General features: G+C 49.9%; 1 protein-coding gene across 1 annotated transcript in view; it reads right to left on the bottom strand.

The window, feature by feature from the left end:
• KCNH1 (potassium voltage-gated channel subfamily H member 1) overlaps positions 1–22,490 on the bottom strand; it is a 142,464-nt gene that overhangs the window by 26,795 nt on the left and 93,179 nt on the right. The window contains exons 8-9 of the mRNA XM_078864413.1: positions 19,610–19,809; positions 8,636–8,888 (exon numbers count right to left, since the gene is read on the bottom strand). Coding sequence (XP_078720539.1) covers positions 8,636–8,888; positions 19,610–19,809 — 453 coding nt within the window. The remainder of the gene's footprint in view (positions 1–8,635; positions 8,889–19,609; positions 19,810–22,490) is intronic.

Below are 22,490 nucleotides of genomic sequence, written 5' to 3'. Positions count from 1 at the left end.
CTCTCCAACACACCGGTGTGCCGTGTGCTGTACTTGTAACGAATTGTCCTGTTTTGTTCACATGACAAACCTGACTAATTGGCTGTGTCGGGTGGTGCCGCGTTTATATTCACGCGAGCGAACCCACGAAACCTCGATTGCTACAAAAGCGAGTACTGCGACCTGCGCACAAGTATCACTCGATCTCCCTCATTTTGCCTGCATCGACCACCGGTTATCATCCTTTCTAGCGACATGATCTGCCCATCATCATAATCATCATAATGAGAATCACCCATCAAAATCAGGATCATTGACACCATGATTATCTGGAGGGCCCGGTGCCTGTGATTGATGGAGAGCTTAGGGACTGGGACCATTGTCTGCACCAGTTACGGGGAGAAAGAAGTTGAACATACATACATACAAGTTGATAATCCCATGTCACAAGTATAATACTATAAACTATTTTAACAGGTAATGGCTCACTGAGCCATAGTGATTTTATTTTTCATAAGCAACCTGGCCACAAACCATAGCTCAACAAGTGGCTTGTGGAAATTCATAGCAGCCAAATCCACACGACCATGGGGAAAACGCGCAAACTTCAAATATACATCAGGCGTCAGGGTCGAGATCGAACCCACGACCTCCCGCATACCGGGCGAGGGAGTTAACATCTGGCCACAGCGGCGCCCGACTCTGCCACATTTTCTGCCACATCGCCTCTGCCACATCGCCTCTGCCACATCGCCTCTGCCACATCGCCTCTGCCACATCGCCTCTGCCACATCGCCTCTGCCACATCGCCTCTGCCAGACGCTTGTAAATGAGCGGCCTCGTGCGCACGAGACCAAATGGGACCCTCTTACAATTCTAACAACAAATCTCAGCCCCGACTACAAACGAAAATCATTTGCAAGACTGCAGCTATACACCAGTGTCGCTGTACGGTGAAGTCAACGGTGGGCCGTTTTATGGATATACCGAACCCCATGTAACAATGGGTTTTACCCTCTCTGGCAATAAAACAGGTGTTAAGATGTTAAAACACCAAGGAATCCTGTCTGCATTCACGACACGTACTTGTGGTGAAGATGCAAACAAAAAAAACATGCTCTGATAACATTTGGCATTGTCTTTGAAACTGATTGGTCCACACCAGAGGCAGCTTTCTTTAGAGCCTCGTCTTAAAAGTGTCAGGCCAGAGAACGCCAAAAAGGCGAACAGCACAAGCCCCGTCAAAGTAATGTGGAATTCCAACCGCTGACTCAGCGCTGGCATTAATCCGCCGCCGCTATAATTTAGATCTCGCCGATGATTTCCTTAATCGGCTTCGAAATCTGCTTTGGCGGGTTTGACTGCCGCAGCTGCTGTTGATGATATTGTTATCACTCTTATCAAGCTAACGTCGGGCCCTCGCCAGCATGCGATGCGACAGGCATACATCCGAGCCGGCTCCCGTATGGAAATGTAAATGCCCCTCATTAAGCTCTGTTATGGATTGACATTGTTTGCACTCATTCAATCAGAGGTATTCAGCAAAGAGCATAAGTAGATTCTTGATCTTCAGCCAGGTGCTGTGTCTCAGCCACAGGGGGCTACGTGAACATTTCAAAGGCAGTGAAGCTAAATATATCCGTGCTGCACGCAATGCCCTGGGTGCTTGCTCGTGTATGCCAGCCGTGTGTGCATGTGCGTGTGTGACAATGTATGCACGATGTGTGTGTGTATGTGTGCATGCACTGGTATGCACGCCGTGCGTGCATGTGCGTGTGTGTCAATGTATGCACGTTGTGTGTGTGCGTGTCTGCATGCACGTGTATGCACGCCGTGCGTGCATGTGCGTGTGTGTCAATGTATGCACGTTGTGTGTGTGCGTGTCTGCATGCACGTGTATGCACGCCGTGCGTGCATGTGCGTGTGTGAAGGTGTATGCACGATGTGTGTGTGTGTGCGTGTCTGCATGCGCGTGTCTGCATGCACGTGTGTGCATGTGCGTGTGTGAGAAGCTGTATGCATGCTGTGTATGTGTGCATGCATGTATGTGCACGGTGTGTGTGTGTGAGTTTCTGCACGTGTATGTGTATATGCACGCTGTGTCTACGCATGTGCATTTCTGTGCACGCTGTGTGTATGCATGCTGTGTATGCGTGTGCGTACTGTGTGTATGTGCGTTGTGTGTGAACGTATGTATTTCTATGAACGCAGTGCATGCATATACATGCTGCGTGTGAGCTATTCCACGCTGTGTGCATGTGTGTGCGCGTATGCGTTTCTGTGCTCGTGTGTGTGTGCGTATGTGTGCATGCTGCGTGAGTGTGCATGTGTGTGTACGTTGTGTGAGCTTATTAATTACGATGCACTCTGTGCGTGTGTGCCTGTGTGCGCGTGTGTGAAATAACTGGAGCTGACCAAAATTTCACATTTTGAGTCTTGAATCAATTCTGGATCAATGCCAATCAATTTAAACTATTTTTAATTAAATCCAACAGAGTCAGGTCAGGCTCGGTTGTAATAAAGATTGCATATATTTTTTTGGTTTGCATACGATTGATATAGAGGCCAGGACACAGGTTGGATAATGTTTGTTTTTGCTGAGCTCAGGGTCAAGAGAATCCCTCTCGCGATATCGTCGCTGACCCAACGAGGTGACCCCACCACGTCAACAGCCGGTGATTAATTCCAGTGACGTTTCATGTTTAATTTAACTAAACTCTGAGCGACAGAGGAACGTGTGGATCAGAGAGCGTTCGCTGGCCCTGACGTCGTTCAAACTGTTTATAAAAGTAAATGGGGTTGGGCAGGACGCACTCCGCGTCTGTCTGTTGTTGTAACTTGTGCGTCCGCCCGAAGTGGACGTCTGTGGTAGGTAGATATAAAAAAGCGCTTCATAGCTCATCGGATTTTTTCAGGATAAATATATGAAGAAAGATTCGTCAAGAACCGTGGCGGAGCGGCAGCGGAGGAGGAGCGGAATGCGTCCGATGGAGGAGGTCCACCGGGGAGATGAAGCTTTGCAATCCGCTCGTGGGCACATGTTGGGTGGATTACTACATCCACACGCCTTCAACCGTGGCTGATGATGATAATAATAATAATGCATAAAAAACTAATTTGAAACGTAAATGCATTGACAGTACATTGGCACGATGTTTTTTATTGTTCACCTTTTTCTTATTTTGATTCAAATTGTGCCGTCGACGCGACGTCACGGACCAAAGCATCCAATCGGAACTCTCGGAGAGCAGCGCATCATTCCCTGCTAGAGAACGGCACGTGGAAGGAGGTCGCACAGAACTACCTCTGAGACCCCTTGTTCAAGTGGCCTTTTCTGTTAATCCACACACTAGGGGCACACTTGCCCACACGCCCTTCTAAATAGAATTGTTCATCACGTTACAAACAAAAAACAATGTTTTAATTCTCAGAATTGGAATTTCGTGAAATTAATCGATAACAAAAAACCCAAAAAAATTCGATACCATTGTCTTTGCACGCCGTCACTGGTATCCGGGCTGAGACCAACAACCCTTTACACTCAAGAACCCAGTTTCACGGAGATGCAGGTTCAGTGAGGCGTACACTCACACGCACGAACTCTGACCCCTGAGCGACTTGGGCCACTCGGGCACTTATGCAGGACATTGTTGTTGATGCTTTACTGTTCACCCTCTTCCGAGTCGTGGAGGAGCTTGAGCAAAAGTCCCGTCTGGAGCCAGCGGTCTTCATTGCAAGGCCCGCGGGCCACACTAACGGACCCAGGTGGCCGTTAGTTAGGCCCCTGGCAATAAGCAAACGTGAAAAGACCCCTCGCAGGGCGTTGTGGCTGCCCTCACACTGATGATGTCTTATCGGCCAAAGTGCCCTCCCCTGAATAAAACTGGTTTACAGCGACCCCCTCTCTCAAGCTCCCTGTTAGCAAAGACCCCCTTCCGTCAGGCAGCATTGTTCGGCGAGCAATTGCAGGGCTGCACCTTTACCTGTTATTTTTGGGGAAACACATTACGCGACTAAGCACCGCTCAGCGTTTCACAAAGTGCTCTCGTTTTAGTGGAAAAGGAACGCGACTGAACACTCGTCTTGTGGGTGCACTAAAGTTGGATTCTTTTTTCCATGGCGCCTTAACGATGGCTGTCGTGTCAGCTGGAATTGTTGGCGAGCGTGCGCTACGCACTCACCGCTCAGCAGAGTATAATTGAGCGGCAATTGCCCCGAGTGGTTTCTCTTCTCAATGTTTAATGACCGCGCAACGTTGTTAATTTGGAAACACGTACTAAAAAACTTAAAAGGCAAAAATAAACACGCACACACAATGTACACCTCCCAGGTGAGTACGGGCAGTCTGTGTATCATTTCGCAAAAGTTGTAAGGAAAAAAAACACAACCGCACAGCTATAAGCACACTGTTGCTCAGAGTGATCCATTTTAACCCCCACCCCCCCCCCCCCTATCGGACTACAAGCAACGTCATTCATTTAATCCGCTCCCAAACACCTTTGTGTCTTATTTGGTTGTGCAAGGCCCTGTTAAGCTCGCTAGCTCATTTTCAATAACAACAACAAAAAATCCTTAAGCTACGCAGAGACAGACACTGCCTATGAACGGGTGAATTATAAATACGGCGGGCATCAATGTTTAACTACCGGCAGAACAAAGAATAGCTTTGAGCATTGATGCTACGACTGGCATCTGCGTAAGCGCGTAATCCCTATTGATATTTTTTTCCACTGTGCGTCTGCTACGTGAATCGCCTAACCGCCCACTCGCATGCATCACTCCCATTACCTCTGCCCCAGGAGGCAGAGCCCAAATGTTCACTCGCAGAGCCTCACAAATTGCTTCGCTGTCACGCGAACACACACACACGCGCGCGCGCGCGCACGCACCGAAAACACACACGCACGCACGCGCACGGACACGCGCGCGCCCGTACACACTGCGCGCGAACCCTCAATGTGATCACCGCTAATCCGCGCAGTGTCAACTTTAAGACGTGCTGGAGGTTGCCCGAGTAGCTTATGTGGATAATACCGCGTGTCGGAAGCGCTGGGCCGGCACCGTTGAGAAACCTGGGTTTCGAAGCCCGGGTTTCAGCCGCACTTTATTCAGCCTCTCATCAGGGAAGCGCACGGCCAAAGGGTCTCGCAAAACCAAAGGGTCTCCCCCCAATGGGCCTGGCTTTTTTTTTGTTTGTGTCGCTAATGAATCAGTGGACGCCAAATGGCACTCCGTGCTGGGCCTCCGGGGAGTCTCTGTGCAGCCCTGCCTCTCGCGCATGAATTATTAAAAGCAAAATCAACTTTTAGTTGTTTAATGTGACTTTCGGGTTCGTGAGTGGTTGTGAGGTGAGGGTGGTGAGTGGTTGTGAGGCGATGGTGGTGAGTGGTTGTGAGGTGAGAGTGGTGAGTGGTTGTGAGGTGAGGGTGGTGAATGGTTGTGAGGTGAGGGTGGTGAGTGGTTGTGAGGTGAGGGTGGTGAGTGGTTGTGAGGTGAGGGTGGTGAGTGGTTGTGAGGTGAGGTTGGTGAGTGGTTGTGAGGTGAGGTGGTGAGTGGCTGTGAGGTGAGGGTGGTGAGTGGCTGTGAGGTGAGGGTGGTGAGTGGTTGTGAGGGTAGGGTGGTGAGTGGTTGTGAGGTGAGGGTGGTGAGTGGCTGTGAGGTGAGGGTGGTGAGTGGCTCTGAGGTGAGGGTGGTGAGTGGTATTGAGGCGAGGGTTGGTGACTGCCGCACGGCTCGTTGAGAAACTGAACTCTCGTTAGCTCGTGGTCAATGCTGATGGGATGTGTGTGGGAAGAGAGGACCAGAGGGTGCTGTGTGCTTCTTGTTAATCTATTTTACGCTAATAGATAAACACTTTGATTTATTTGAACCTCAGCCTTTAGCCGTGAAGAGAGTAATTAAAAATTGGCGGTAAAAAAATAATGTTTCTTTCAAAATGATTTGTTTTCACAAAAGTCAACCTTAAAGAGTGTTTCGTCGGGAAAGGTCAACGGCCTGCCACGTTCTATGGTTGCGGAAAGCCTTCCTTTTGAAGTCTTGTCACCAAATGTTAATGCCTTGCCTTACAATTGGCGACGATGGCAGTGATGACCAAAAAGACGACGACGACGACAACAATGATGATGACGACGGCGACCATTTTTGCAATCGAAATTCATAACTAATAATAATAACAACAAGCCGTCCTCTGCTGGCCCACTCGCCAGCCTCGTCATGAAAAAAATCGCCGATGAACTCCGCGCCACCCGTGGGAGTCGAGGGAAACCGGGGATAGACGTTCTTGTTAAGAGCTTGGCAGACCGGCGTGCTAAACATTAATGGAGTCGTATATTGAGCGGCTCAACGACAAAAATAAACTAAGCTTGCTTTTTTTGGCCCCTCGCTTCCACCTGCCCCTGGGCAATGACACTTCTTATTATTTTTTTGTAATATGAAATAACGCATGCTTTACGAAATAAATAATTAAACGCGGGTACGTACGCGAGCATTTCCCTCCTCCCCGCTCCCACCACCACCGGGGATCACAGCCCCCAGAGAAAAGAACGGCAATAAGCGATGGCAGGCGATCGGGAAAGGCTGCAAAGAAGCGAGTTCAAGTCCTGGATGAGGAGGGCAAGGAATGGGGTGGCGGGGGGGTTGACCCGGCCCCATCATCCTTCCTGGGTCGATACAATTGGAACCAATTCGTGGGGAAGTCAACAGTGGTTGTCCTACGCAGAGGCCCGCCACCGCCCCCTCACTGCCGTAGGAACTGGACATCTGTGAAGAAGAGCTTCATAGCTCATCGGATTCCTCCTCCAGGAAAATAAAAATCTATAGGATTCTGAACGTGCAATTCCCACCACTGGCCTCGCAGGGCTGTGAACGTGAGGCGAGCGCCTCCTCGATGCTCAGTTGGGCAGCAAATCACCGTGACCTACGACTTGATAATTGGGGCTTTTCTTGGCCACTTGAGGCTTCCACTTTTGAACACAAAGAAGGGGTCGACGGTTCACACCCTGGGTTGGGGTTGAAACTTCACCTGATGTCCCAGCACTTTGGCCATCAAGGTGTCAGGTAGAAAAGCTCTTGGTGACCTGAGATTCCGACCTCCGTTGGCTCATGAGGTCGTTCAATTCATAAGTCTGTTTTAAAATAAAACATTTGAGAGGCTGTCATGTCATTCATTGACTCAATTAATCATTCGTTCCCTCACATACTGATTCCAACATTAATTCACTCACCCATTCATTGATTCATGAATGAATTAACTTTGTAAGCGTTCTCTCATGTAGTCGTTCGCTCAATCTTTGACTCAATCACACGTTAATTTCCTCATAACTTTATTAATTACTTCACCCATTCATGCAAAACATCACTCGTTGATATATTCCTTCCCTTGTACAGTCAGGTAGTCAGTCGCTCATTCATTGATTCACGCGTGAACTCAATCACTTACTCATTCACAACCTAACTTTTTGTACAGCGTCTTGAGACTGCGTTTACAATTTTACTTTACATGGCGTCGAAATGATATCGCATCCCAAGGCGCTGCAGTCAGACACTGCTTAAATTCAAATTGCATTGCATATGCAAGGCCCAATAAAAATCTGTGCACAACCTCGGAACTCAAATTGTGCAGAAAGTGTTCGGGCAGAACTAATTGGATGTACGTTTTTTTCACTTTCAAAAGCTCAATTTCGCTGTAAACAAGGCCTCCTTGTGCGGCAGTCCGACGCTAACATGATTTGCATTCACAATACACAACTAATAACTGCAAGTGGAGAAGCGGAGGAGCAGTAGATCAATGCGATGACAGTGAGTGGGCATGCAAGTGGGTGGGTAGGAGGGTGGATGAGTGGGTGGATGAGTTGGTAGGTGAGTGGGTGAGTGGGTGGGTGGGTGAATGAGTGAGTGGGTGGTTGGGTGGGTGAGTGGGTGAGTAGGTGAGTGGTTGGGTGGGTGAGTGAGTGAGTGGTTGGGTGGGTGAGTGGGTGGATGAGTTGGTAGGTGAGTGGGTGAGTGGGTGGGTGGGTGAGTGGGTGGGTGGGTGAATGAGTGAGTGGGTGGTTGGGTGGGTGAGTGGGTGAGTGGTTGGGTGAGTGGTTGGGTGAGTGGTTGGGTGAGTGGGTGAGTGGTTGGATGGGTAGATGAGTGGACCGCTGTGAAAAAGAGCTTCATAGCTCATCGGATTCCTCCTCCAGTCTAAATCACGATCCCGATTTCATTTATTTCGAACTGCTTTTTGCGTTCAGTGTTTATTGTTTGTTTTAAATATCCTTCCCCTCCCGCACCTCCGATTAGCACGGCCGGCTACGTACGGCGCGAAAGAAGTTCAACCTACGTACGTACATACACGGGCGGGGAAAGTCAGCGAGCAGGGCGAGCACACGAGCCGCGCTCAAGCGAGCAGATGCACGGAGCAAACGAGCGCGGGGGGGAGGGAGCGGGGGGGGGAGCGAGGGGGGGGGGAGCGAGGGGGTGGGGCGAGGGGGGGGAGCGAGGGGGAGGTCGGGGGGGAGCGAGGGGGGGGTCGGGGGGGAGCGAGGGGGGGGGGAGCGAGGGGGGCGAGCGGGGGGGCGAGCGGGGGGGGGGAGCGGGGGGAGTGGGGGGATGGGGAGCGGGGGGGGGTGGGAGCGGGGGGGGAACGTTCGCAAGCAGGCGTGTGCGTCCTCACCCAGGATGGCGACGACCTCCTCGTCCTGCACCACCTCGAGGGAGCCCGAGACGACGAAGCACAGCGCGTCGACGCTCTCGCCTCCGTGGTAGATGAGGTCGCCCGGGGCCGAGTGCACCGTCTGGAACTCGACGGCCAGGGCGCGCAGGCACCCGTCGCTCGCCAGCCGGAACGCCGGGTGCTCGTTAAACACCAAGCGGTTGAGGTGCACACAGATATCGGCGCGCATGTCCTTGGGACAGATCTGTAGCACCTGCCGTTAAAGGAGAGAAGAGCGGCAGGAAACAGCGCAGGTTATTTTTTGTAAGACCCCCCCCCCTCCCTCCTCCAGGCCCGCTCCCACAGCCCCCCTCCCCGCATCCACCCAACCCCAGAGGTCGCAAACGGGTTTTGATTCCTTACCCGTACCCGGTCGCACCAGGGTCGCAAACGGGTACCCGATACCCGTACCCTACCCGATGCCCGGCTACCCGTACCCGGCTGGGTATCGGGTAGGGTACAGGTACGGGTACCCGTTTGCGACCTCTGCGATGAAGCCATGTTGCAGGCGCGGGTGGGTTGATTCTAGGAACTTGAATTGTGAGAAGAGACAAGACGTTGGGAAATGAGTGACAAACGGTGACTCACAAGTGACTCGCGGCCTACCCGTACCCGTACCCGGCCGCACCAGGGTCGCAAACGGGTACCCGTACCCGGCCGGGTACGGGTAGCCGGGTATCGGGTAGGGTACGGGCATCGGGTACCCGGTTGCGACCTCTGCCCAACCCCCTCGTGAAAATAATCCACGGCCGAAGATGTCCGGATAGCCGGAGCTTGGCGGGAGCTTCAAAAGGCAAAGGTGCACTTGGACAATCGTTGCCAGAAACTGCTGCTGCTGCTGGTGCTGCTGCTGGCAACAGGTGTGGCATCGCTTCTTTATATTGGGTGGGGGGGGAGAAAGAAAAGTGCAGCGTAGTCGCAACAATATCCGAACAAATCGGATGATCGACGCTCGCTCCGTAAACGGTAACTGCGATGGCAACGTCCAATCGGATCACGGAAAGTGGTCACGTAACTAACCGAAATCGTCGTGCGCTCTGCAGGGCAATCGATGTCAATCGCACGCACTTTGCCAACAAGCTCCGTTGTCATTGGCTGGACAGGACTGCGACGCCGTATGGGGATCCCGTCCGAATTGTCCACGGTTGTTCATAGTAATTGCACTCTTCACAGACGATTGCGGGCAATGATTGCGCTCACAATCGCACTCGGATTCCGTGGCCTTAAGGCCCAATTCAGGTCGATGGAACATTGATGGTTTGAATATGAATTGCGCTAATATTATCTGTGTTGGCATCAATGTGTATTCACGCTCATCACCGCGAAACAGAAATATATACACAGTGGTGTGATAATAAATTAGATAATGTCTCTTCATCAGAGTAGAGATGAAGGAGAAGAAGGGCCATTACCCGTAACATGTTTTTTTTTTATCTTTCTACAACATTATTTAACTAAATACCGAACCCTTGAATAATTCCGTAACATGTGCGTGGGATTTCGGTTGTCAAAAATCGTTCGTGAAATGGGGAATGACAACTCGTACTCGTGAACGATACGTATATACATTTCGCCACCAGATGAGCAGACGCGTCACGCGATCAATGCTGGCGTCGACCTTGCACAACTGCAAATCAGCAGAGCGGTGGCCACGTTCGCTTCTTATTTTTACATCCGCAGAAAGTGCGGAGAGACAAACAAAAATTCGTCGAATCACAAAGCTGCAACTCGGTCACACGTTCGCCCGAATCCCGGCAACAGAATCAGAGATACGGGCTGCTTCCAAAATGCTTTTTAACACTTCTGAGAATTTTCAACAACATCACGAGAAATGTGGCTCTGGGCTCTGGAGACCACCTGGAGAAGATTCCAGGCAACGTGTTGACAATGGTGTCATACAAATGGGAGACTCTTTGACTTTTTGAAGCTCTTTACATACATTTGCTCCCATTACAGTGTATTATCCGTTATTTTTCCCATTAAAAACGATAGTCCCATGTAAGTGTTAACACTTTTTTGGAGCACCCTGTATTTATTCATACCGGAGGAATCCGAAGCGCGACAGAGCTGCTGCGTTCGGGGCAGAGGTCGCAACTGGGTACCCGATACCCGTACCCTACCCAATACCCGGCTACCCTTACCCGGCCGGGTATCGGGTAGGATACCTGTTTGCGACCCTGGTGCGGCCAAGTACAGGTACGGGTGGGCCGTGAGTCACTGGTGAGTAACCGTTTGTCACTCATTTCGGGTAGGGTACGGGTACGGGTAGGGAACGGGTACCCATTTGCGACCCTGGTACGGCCGGGTACGGGTATGGGTAAGGAATCAAAACCCGTTTGCGACCTCTGGTTCGGGGCGACAACGCGAGCACGAATGACGGCGTCCTAGTGAACCCTTCAATTGACTCCAAAGGGCCTCCCCACCCCCGACTGCGTGGACGCGCGGCCACCTCAATCTGCACGTCTGGCGCCTCGTCTGAGGCCAAATGCTGCTGCGGTTGACGCGGGTGCGGTCTATAACACTGGTCAACACACTTTTTCTGCCATAAGGTATTCCAACGGTTCTAAAGTAATTTTGGGGTGCTGATTCCAAATCTGTTTTTTTATATCAAATATTGCATTTTCAATAAAAACTGCAGAAGAAAAATATTAAATAGATGTGGATATATACATAAATTGATATTATAAACACACTATGCTAAAAATACAGCACCATATTTTAACACTAAAGCAGTCACTGACTCGCAACAACTTGCAATAATAAGTGACAGAGTTAATTTCGGGTAAAATCAATGAAAATGGGGTATGCCAATAGCATAAAAATGAAATGTGGTAGAGCAAATCTGAGATCAGATTTGGAATCAGCACCCTAAAATTAGTCTAAAACAGCTGCAAAAGTCCAGGCCAGAATTTTTTTTTTGTTGACCAGTGTAGTTAATGCATGGCATCAGCTACGCACCATGGAGCTGCGAAATTCCAACCGGGGTGACACGTGCCTCTTTTGAAGCTGCAAGGTTGCTTCTCTAAGCATGCCTGGCCTGGGGTTAGCACGACGACGCTGTAGCTGCCTCGTCCATTAATTATGCATGCAATTCCGGAGGCGTTTATGGTAAATAATCAATGAATACTGCTACTGTTGGGCCCACGTACTTCAATCAAATGCCGGGTTAGTGGTGGTTTTTAATTTCTTGTTATCTCATGTTGGTCGTATATCGCGGGAGTGTTTGCACAACGCCCAGATTCATTTCCGAGCCGTTTCATTTGTTTAGGACGGCGCAACAAGCCGATGGGAAGATGTGCATTCATTCAAATAAGGAAACTGTCCAGATGATCCAACACGCGCGACCAGCATTAATCTTGAAGGCAATTAAAGCAATCTATAAACACAATTAAAAATGTCCTTTAGAGCGTGACATGTAAAAAAAATGTTTTATCTCGAATAGTTCGTGATGTTATTTTTTTTACTGAAAAACTTACGTGAATTTGATTTTGCTTAAACCATCTCCACTTTTATGTTCCATATTTAAAAGTATATCTCCGTCGATAAATGTCTACACAAACAATCCACTCCTGGATGAGGTCACTGCCCACGCCGTGCGGGCTGTAAGGTTTTTTTTTTTACCATACTTCACCACGCTGGTCAACGTGGGTTAGGGGAAAACAGAGAGCATCGGCGCAGGAGCACAGAAGTACAGTACAACGAATTATTTTGCTGCACTGTCCCCTGCTGACAACATAGCCGCCGCAGGAGCCTAGAGCACCTGTTTCATGCGCGGTGTTCACCCCTTGAAGTATTATCCAGGCCCAGCCCTGCTAGGCTTCCAATATCTGAAGAGATGGGGCGCATTCTGGAGTGATTTGGTCATGGCGTAAGTTGCTCGATTAACCAGGACCGTTCATCCTTGTTCTCTTGATAGATCAAAGCTCAAGTGGTTATCACGGCCAGTGCTGATGATTCCTCATCAACTCCCCCATTGCTTGCCTGCGATTTTCTGTACTGCTGAGCGCGGCTCTCTTCATACGTAGACACTCAAACATCAAGGGCGGCTCAGGGCTAACACACGCATTTGACCCCACGAGCTCAAGGATGACGTTGTCAGACAAGATGACGCATCTTGGTCATGAAGGGCAAGCTCAACAAAAATCAAATAAATAAATAGGGTGTTATATAAGAGATAGATAAATATATAACCGTGGTCCTCTGGTCATTTTGAGCATGCTCATTAATTCACCCCGGGCCAATGCCTTATTTAAATCGGAAAGAGATTTTTGTTTTATTGCTTGTCAGAAATAATTGCCCAAAAGTCCTGTCCATTTGAAGGTTTCATCTAAGGTGTCCATACATATTTTAGATGCTCTGGGTAATAATCACAGCCAACATTTCTATATCTCTGTTCGGCCATCAATGGAATAATTCACAGATGCTGCGTATACTATAAAAACATAAATTCCATCCATTTTTAATCCACCAATGGGATGAAGGAAGGCATCTGCATGTCATATCGGTGGGGGGGGGGTGAGGGGGGATTTGATCGTACTTGACCGCACTGGTCAGTGCAGGCTGGTGTAGAGGACAATAACAGGACCCGTGATGGTATCACTCTCCAACGATGTTAGCCGTGGCCTGTTAACAAACTCGGGAAACTGGGTTCATAGCACAGCGTCGCGCTCACCACCGCGCTGTTTTTGTGTAAACGTGTTTTTTGTTCCCACCGCGTGACAACTTGCACAACTTTAATCGTTGCATCAAACCAAATCACCGATAAATATGTGAGACATTAAAAGGGCAAAATAACTCGTGCCTGTCCAAGCTCAGCATTTCGAAATGCTCGGAGAGAGATGACAAAAAGAATGACACAACATTACAAAGTCATTTTGTTTTGACTCGCGGTGAGAAAATTACCGCCGATAGCAAAATATAAAAATTAAAAAAACTTGTGCAGACACACATAGAAGAAACTCTGAAAATACTTTTCGACGAACCGGTGGAACCCCGTAGTGTTGAGGGGTAATTTTTTGTTGCAAAGCCCACGCACGCCCGCGCATAATGGATAGAGGAACAAAGTCCATTAAGAGATCTCCGGCTGACGCGACACAGTCACAGCCTCCACATCCCGCTTGCGCACCTCTCAGAGGCGCACTTAACAGTTCACAATTAATGTGCGACTGGCGCTAATAAGTGCGCGAGGAAATGTGCGTAAACGTGGACTCGGAGCCGCCTGCATCGTGAATAACTTTGCAGTTATATCGCGAAATTCGAATGTGAACGCGTTCACTTCTGGGAACAATTAGTGGTGGATTCGGGGCTGTTATTGATCGCTTGCGGGAGAGAAGCTTCCACCCTTCGGTCCCAGCAACAACAAAAAAAAACGCCTGCCCATTACAATGCAGCGCACCTCCAATGGCCAATTTATTTCCGTGCGATTTCGCACGCGACGCACCTTGGCGAGAGCGCGAGACTGACGATAAATAAGAAAGTGCGTGAGACGCCTGTGTTTGTCGAATGGACCAAGAGTCTGCCCAAACAGAGGAGGGGAGGGGGTGAAGGGGTAATATTCCCTGGGCCTCACAGACACAAAAATTAGCCTCCCACCCCCCGCAGCGGCGATAATGCGTGACGGTGGAATCACGGGGGCCCTCCCTACGTGGCATGCTCCCCCCCCTCCCCCGCGTGCCTGCGAGCGCCTTTGGGCAGCCCTGCTCATACGATGTCTTGTCCGTCTGTCCGTCCGTGAGCCAGACATCCGCACAACTTAACATGTTGTCATGAAAAATTAAAATAAATAAAAACAATCGCTTCGAAAGCCACCACATAAACCGCTGTCACCAATGCAGGGATTTGCGCCATTTCACAGGCAGATTAGCAATGAAATACTTGTTCAAATAATTATATTGCTAAACAAAATGTATCATCGTTAGCCAAGATCTATCCACTGCTAGATGACCTCCCCGAAGCCATCGCCATCTGTTACGGTCCCGCAATGCCTAAAAAGGTTAATCTAGCTCCCAAAACACACGACCTGAATTCATAGCTACATCTCTCCACTGTGGACATCCCTATTGGGCATGTCCACTCCATCAGTCTCATCCACTTTGTCGTCATCCCTCTGTGCGAATGCGCCCCGCTCAAGGCCCATTTACTTTTCGGAACATTCAATGCGATGTCTTTAACGTGCGCACGTACTCTGACCAGTGCGTTCCTCTCTACACCTCTCGAAATGCTTCCCTGGCGCGCGCCTCGGTCACGCCGCCCTGCGCACGTTTCCATTCTGTCCAACCCGTGAGTCAATCTCAGCGCGTGCGGTTGCAGGTAATGCGCACACCGATGGATATCTCCCTCTTCCGAAGGCTGGCCGTCTCTCAGCTTTTCACTCTTGACGGTCAGTTTTACAAAACCGCTCCAACCTTGCACCTGAGTCCTGCCCCGTTAAGCTCGTCGCGTTCATCCCGGCCACGCCTTCAACAATCGCCCAAGGCCACGCGTTAGCCGGCCGTGTTGTTTATAAAGGCGACTGTGTCACGCCGCGCGCTGGTGTGAGCGGCGTTCACGAGCGCGGGATTGGGTGCCGCACCGCGTGCATCGCACGGCCCGCACGGCTTAACTCGGCCGAGCACCATGCACCCGCGCGCGTGTTCCCTCTGCGCCATCGGCCGACGAGAAAAAGAGAGGGGATGCTTCCTTAATGGGACTGGATTGCTACCTAAGCCTTTGAGTGGCGAAGCGTGGCTTTAACCCTCAGCAATTATTTACAGGACTATTTTTAGCTTAAACTCATTGCTGGCCAACTCAGCAAGTGCACCAGAAATAGAGGTAAAGGCTACGTATACAAATGTCATACCTGGTTGATGCTATATTTAAGCATTCCCCTAATGGACTCACCTTGTTTTGCAGGTCACCAACTCGAAAAGGGCTTCCAAACCGAGGCTTTCTCCCAAAGAGTTGTGCACGTGCGTGCATCTAACAAGTGCGGCGCAGTGGACTATGAAGAGTGATGACACAACGGAGAACGCACCGCGCCACGAAACTGGTGGTGGAAGTTCAATTCCCAGTCACGGCTCAGACCCTTGCTGAGCGACATCTTTGCCAGTCCTGAGCCTCCCTTCACCAACCGGCATTGACCAATGTGGGTAGAGGACGGTAAAATGACAACCATCATGACTGACATGGTATGGGGAGGCATTGATCCAACCGTTCATTGATAATGCACTGCAAATTATTTCGTATTATAAATTCTATGCAAAAGTAGTCAAATGCTTCCATGTACTTGAGAGAAAGACTGCGTACTTTAAAATCAAGGACATGGAGAGATGTTGGTTGTTTTTCACAATCACTGTGACGTAAAAAAATATCAACAAGCAAACAATCAAACAAACGCAACTTTTACTCACAATAAAAAAAACAATAATACACACCATCGCAAACATTCACATCTGGTCCAACTGGGCTGTATCGTCAATCACTGTAGCTCCCTGGCTTGCACCTGTTTGCGACAGGGAAGCAGAACGGTTTTTTTCTCTCCCTCCACGCTAAATTAATTCGCCCGGCTTCTCTTCGCCTCTTGATGTACGCGGCGGTGCCAGGCCCGGCCGAGTCGAGCGTCGCGAGGGATTTCGAGAGGGGGGTGACGCGCTGAGTCACCGTGTCCCTCGCACCGCCAGATCGCGTTACGCAGATGACACACGTCGCGTCACGAGTCACGAGCTCACGGGTTCACGGGTCACAGACTCACGGGTTCACGGGTCACAGACTCACGGGCTCACGGGTCACAGACTCACGGGTTCACGGGTCACAGGCTCACGGGTCACAGACTCACGGGCTCACGGGTCACAGACTCACGGGCTCACGGGTCACAGACTCACAGACTCACGGGCTCACGGGTCACAGACTCACGGGCTCACGGGTCACAGACTCACGGGCTCACGGGTCACAGACTCACAGACTCACGGGCTCACGGGTCACAAACTCACGGGCTCACGGGTCACAGACTCACAGACTCACGGGCTCACGGGCTCACGGGTCACAAACTCACGGGCTCACGGGTCACAGACTCACAGACTCACGGGCTCACGGGTCACAGACTCACGGGCTCACGGGTCACAGACTCACAGACTCACGGGCTCACGGGTCACAGACTCACGGGCTCACGGGTCACAGACTCACAGACTCACGGGCTCACGGGCTCACGGGTCACAAACTCACGGGCTCACGGGTCACAGACTCACAGACTCACGGGCTCACGGGTCACAGACTCACGGGCTCACGGGTCACAGACTCACGGGCTCACGGGTCACAGACTCACGGGCTCACGGGTCACAGACTCACAGACTCACGGGCTCACGGGTCACAAACTCACGGGCTCACGGGTCACAGACTCACAGACTCACGGGCTCACGGGTCACAGACTCACGGGCTCACGGGTCACAGACTCACGGGTCACAGACTCACAGACTCACGGGCTCACGGGTCACAGACTCACGGGCTCACGGGTCACAGACTCACGGGCTCACGGGTTCACGGGTTCACGGGTCACAGACTCACGGGCTCACGGGTCACTGGCTCACGGCTTATAAGTCACGGGTTCACGAGTGAGTCACATGCTCGCAGGTACGTTTCTGGTTTAATTCTGGCCATCCCAGCCTTCAGATCGAGCACAAACAGGCAAAGGTGCATCTCTGCAATTGCTTGCTGGCACCACTGCCAAACGGAAGGGCCTCCCGCTCACGTCAGCTGTACAGCGCCCATCCCAGAGTGGTGTCGTGACCTGCACGTCCACGCTGAACTGACACCTTGGAAGAGGTGGGAGTTCCAACACTTCACCCCGCCATACGCGACCTGCCTAGCTTCGCTGAAGCCACTTATTGCTGCTGAGTGGACAGAAGCAGTGGGGGTGGGTGGGGGGGATTTAAGAAACATTCACGGTCATTTCGAGGAGATTGAAACAAAATGGTGACCGCCTGGGTTACAAGTCTAGTGAGCTGCTAACCATTACACTCCACGACAGCATCCCATGATCAGCCAAAGCAGAGGACAAATATAATTTTCGACGGCTGGATCAATTTTAAGAACACTTATTCAACGAGCTTGCCTCTTACAAAGCGCGCGATGATTTAATCGCTTACTGCACGCTCGTGCACTCATGTGTGCATGCATTTAGGCGCGTGTCTGTGCGTGTGCGCGCGTGCGCGTGTTACGTTGGGAGCTGACTGCATGGGAAATCCATTTAGCTGGCAGGTGAACAGACGAATAACCTGGGACTAATGCGATGAGACCCGCATGATTTTGATTGAAAATGAGCATTCTGCGTTCTTTGGCTGCCCTCAAAGACCACGTCTCCAATTTGCAGCCAGTGGTGGAGATTCCACGTTCCATTGACGGTGCCGAGTCTCTCCACGGTGACAACCACTGCCGACTTCCCCGCGAAGCGGCGCCTCGTGTTATCAACCCGGAGAACCAATGGGCCGAGCCGGCAAGCCAGGTCGCTTCTGAAAAGGTAACTAATGGAACAGTAGGCCTTACCTGGTAAGATTGAAAAAAACTAGCTTACCTTGATTTGTTTTTATATTTTGAATGATTTGTTTACCTTGACTATAATGTGCACTCCCATCGTGTTTTTCTACTGTTTGTTGTTGTAACGGTCTGACCCCGTGCCCCTACCGGACATCTGTGAAAAAGAGCTTGAAAGCTCATTGGATTCCTCCAGCGTAAGTAAATATTCCGATTCAGATTCTGATCGTCGCACGTGGTGGCTTTGTACTCGTCAAAAGCGGTGGGGACTGCCGGCGGCACAAGTTGCCATTGCCCCGAATTTTGTGAAACTCTCAATCCCGCTGGGCTGATTGCAGTAAAGAATTTGGATTCCAGCACACGTCCAAATATATATATGCGGTATAACACACGTTAATGCCACAATAATTGTACATTGAAGGTAATGAATTGTACGTTGTATGCTAATTGTACTCTTAACTGCACACTGGGTTCACTCCTCGTAACGCAGTTTCGCTCCCACATGCACAACCCCCTGACGCAAAATAACTGGCTGAACGTCCTAACGCAGGGCTCGATGGGGTAAATAGCCTTGGGACTCTCTTAGCCTTTCCTGGACGAATAATAATAATACAAATGGACCTTTTGGCAAAGAAAGCCCCACAGAGTCTTTCGACTCTTTTTCAAGAGTCTCTTACTTGTCGGACGTTTGGCCAATTCTATTCGTGACTGGAATCCGGGAGGAAACCGGGGGGGATAAAAAAAACTCTCCAGTGGCGTGCGACTGCGGTGATCCAGAACAGACCGTACGACGTGCGACGACGCAATACCGAAGGAGAGGTCACTGCGATACACTCCGCTGCTCCCGACGCAGTAATCTGGCTTGACAACCTGAATGTGACATTGCGGTTGTTGCCGTGCGACAGAAAAAGTGGGCCTTACTTGGTGAAATTAAACCAAAAAAGTTTTGGTGAATTGAACACGTAGGCTTTCGCGACCGATATAATTCATGAAAAAGGTTTCTAGGGGTTAGATCGCACAGATATAAATGTGTCGTTAACCCAGTGACACCACCCGACACAGCCAATTGGCATTACACAAGTAGTGACTAATCCCATATCTGCATTTCCCATAAATATGCTAAATTCCTCTTGATATGCAAATTCCTTTGTCAAGGCGCTCTTCCCCCTCCAACCCAGCTTAAATATATGCTCCAAGCCTGGTGGTGTTTCATTCAGACGTTGTCTTTCCGACAGCCCTGTTCTTCACCTGAGGACGGCTGCTTGCGTTGTGGCCGAAACGTCGTGAAAATTATTTTATTATGTTTTATTTTTTATTATTTTATTATTTCCCTTCTACGTGACTTTACCGAAAGAGCCAAGAAGGTTTGTTAGTGAGTTAAGAAGTTGTGTCGCGGCTGTGGCGACGGCCGCTGTTGGGTTGGCCACGCACCTTCTCGGTGTCGATGCCCTTGGTCATGGTCCAGGCGGACACGATGTAGTCCATGACGCGCTCGCTCAGCCCCTTGGGCACCTGGTGCAGCTGCAGGAAGTCGCGCACGCTCTTCAGCATCTTGTGGTAGCGGTTGGTGTTGGCCGACATCTGCTGGAAGATGGTCGTCACGTTTCCGAAGATTGTGGCGTACAGCAAGGCTGCGTGGGGGGAAGGGGGCGGAGCGGGGCAAGAACAACGCGTCGCGCAGGTTGGAGCTGGGGCTCACGGAACGGTTAGAGGTGGTTTATTCTTTTCCCCGGGGGGGGGGGGGGGCGACGAGGAGCCACCTGCAGGAGAGCAGTCGAGAGAGCAAGTTGCTGAAATGTCAGGTTCGGCGCTAACCCCCTCTCGTGCGTGTGGATTGTCTCCAGCCGCACCGGAGTCTGGGGCTGGATTACGCGGCGCACCGGTCGGCACCTCCCGTTAGCACCGTCGGCTCCGTACGGTGTGAAAGAAGTTCAACGTGCATGCGCGCATACACCGCGGCCGTGGTCAATACCAACGACGGTGGGTGACGGTCTGAGCACGTCCCACCCTTCCTGCCTTCACTAGCCCACGCTCACTAGCGTGGTGAAGTACGGTCAAACAACCCACACGGTCAGCACGGCGTGGGTGAATTGACAAAAGGGCTGTAAGATTTGTTTCATTGTAAACGAAACTATTTTTATTTTACCAGGTAAGGCCCTTTTTATAACACGCTTTTATTTGACTCACTTCGTCTGTTGTATCCTCAAAAAAGAAATCTTGTAACTCAATTTTTACACACTTCCCAATGTGCTAATGACTGCAAACTTGAAATAGCTATGTCATATTGATGACAACACAATATGCTATCATAAAAAATCCAAAACATATTTTTTTTCACATTTTACACGCTTTTATTTAACTTACTGTGTGTGTTGTCATATCCCAAAATATTGTAACTCAATTTCAACCGTATTCCCAATGTCGTGTCGACTGCAAACTTCGTATAGGTGTGTCATACTGATGACAATACTATTTTCTACCATTAAAAAGTAAAAAGAAAAGATGTTTTAACAATCTTTTTAACGTCTCTAATTGTCCACGCTCAACTGACGTTGCCTGTAAATCACTGCAAGCCTCGGGGAGCCACGCCCAGGGGCCCAAATGATAGCTCAACGAAGCGGCTTATCACGTGGGAATGTATAGCAGACACAATGCTCTGAACGCACGGTTGCTGAGCGAGGCCCAAAACACACCGAGGGGCCTGCGACCAAGTTGCAAGGCGACTGTTGCTGGGACGTTGGGCGAAGGGACGTTGGGAGGGAGCTACCGCCACGTGGGGCAGCGCGAGCGAGAGAAGCGGAATGTCAATTGTGTTGTGTACTTCAGTGTGCCGGCTGAACACAGCACGGAGGGTTGAGAAAAAAAACGGTCAGTCTGGCAGACAGGGTCCAGGGACAGGGTGGAGGAATGTATGAGTTCTTCTTGGTTCTTTCGGTAAAGTCACGTAGAAGGAAAATAATAAAATAATAAAAATTCAACATAATAAAATAATTATTGGAATTATTTTATTATGTTAAAGAATTATTATAATTATTTTATTATGTTTTATTTTTATTATTTTATTATTTTTCCTTCTATGTGACTTTACTGAAAGAACCAAGAAGATGAATCCCTGCAGTCACGAAAGCTTTAAATCGAAATTTAATGTATGAGTTGTTTATAGGGATTCCAAAGGCCTCATCCGGCAACAGATTGATAAGTGGCTTGCCGTATACGGTCTTCTCGGCTGAGCTGTCTTTGTGTATTGCCCATATGCGTATAATATATTGCGCAGAGTATATATACGTTGCAGCGTTGTATGTTTTCTTTAAATATAACTTGATGACGGCCAATCAAAGGAAAAAATCAGGAATTACGTTTAACTCGCTTGACACTGGAGCGCCGCGCTTGCTTGCGTGCGCGCGCAGCTGAGACGCATTTGCTCTGACTTCTGCGCGACAATCGAGCAGATTGAGAGAGAAGCAAATGGTGGCTTGTGGATTCTACACACTCAGTCGGGCACTGTCTACCCCCCTCCCCCCCGTGTTACCCCCGCCGTCAATATCTGTTCCACCGGGAATAAAAGATCGGTCCGCCGAGGAACCAATATTCAGGAATATTAGTTTCCCTTCTGGATGTGTAGCTCCTTAAAGTAGAGTAACCATTTGCATACATGTCTACATCTGTGCATTTTCGACTAAAACCAAAACATTAACTTTATGAACTTGCCTAGTTTGCTTTCAGCCTGGTTTAGCTTTGCAAATCATCTGTTGGGTCCGAACTTGTGTTTACCAATGTAGCACATAACCCCGAACGGTAGCCCATAAACGTAACCACTCACCCATAATCCATAACCACTAACCCATAACCCTAAACACTCACACAAACCATAACTCAAAACCCTAACCACTCTCATTTTCTTAGGTTTTTTCGGTAAAGTCACGTAGGTACTTTTATTAATTTGAATGTTTTACCTACGTGACTTTACCGAAAAAACCTAAGAATATGAATCCTTGCAGTCACGAAAGCTTCAAATCTAGGACCTCACCACTCTCCTTAACCATAACACGTGAACCTAACCACAAGACTCTAATGATAGCCCAAAGGGAACACGAGAAACCCTACCATCGACATTGAGCACTCAGTTATCTCATTGTCCATCGTCGTCGTCGTCAGCTATGATCAATCCACTGCTGGATGAACGGCTCCCCCTGGCCGCCACCACCTCTCGCAATCCCACGACGCAACCATCCGTACAGCCACCTGCACACGAACTCGCTGCGCACCATCTTCTCGTAAGGCATCCAGTGGGACGCGTTGCCACTCCTTGGCT

Source organism: Lampetra fluviatilis, chromosome 18 (assembly GCF_964198595.1).
Source record: "Lampetra fluviatilis chromosome 18, kcLamFluv1.1, whole genome shotgun sequence".
Classification (NCBI taxonomy): Eukaryota; Metazoa; Chordata; class Hyperoartia; order Petromyzontiformes; family Petromyzontidae; genus Lampetra; species Lampetra fluviatilis.
The sequence above is the reverse complement of the archived record's forward strand: the minus strand, read 5'-3'. Positions and strand labels throughout refer to the sequence as shown.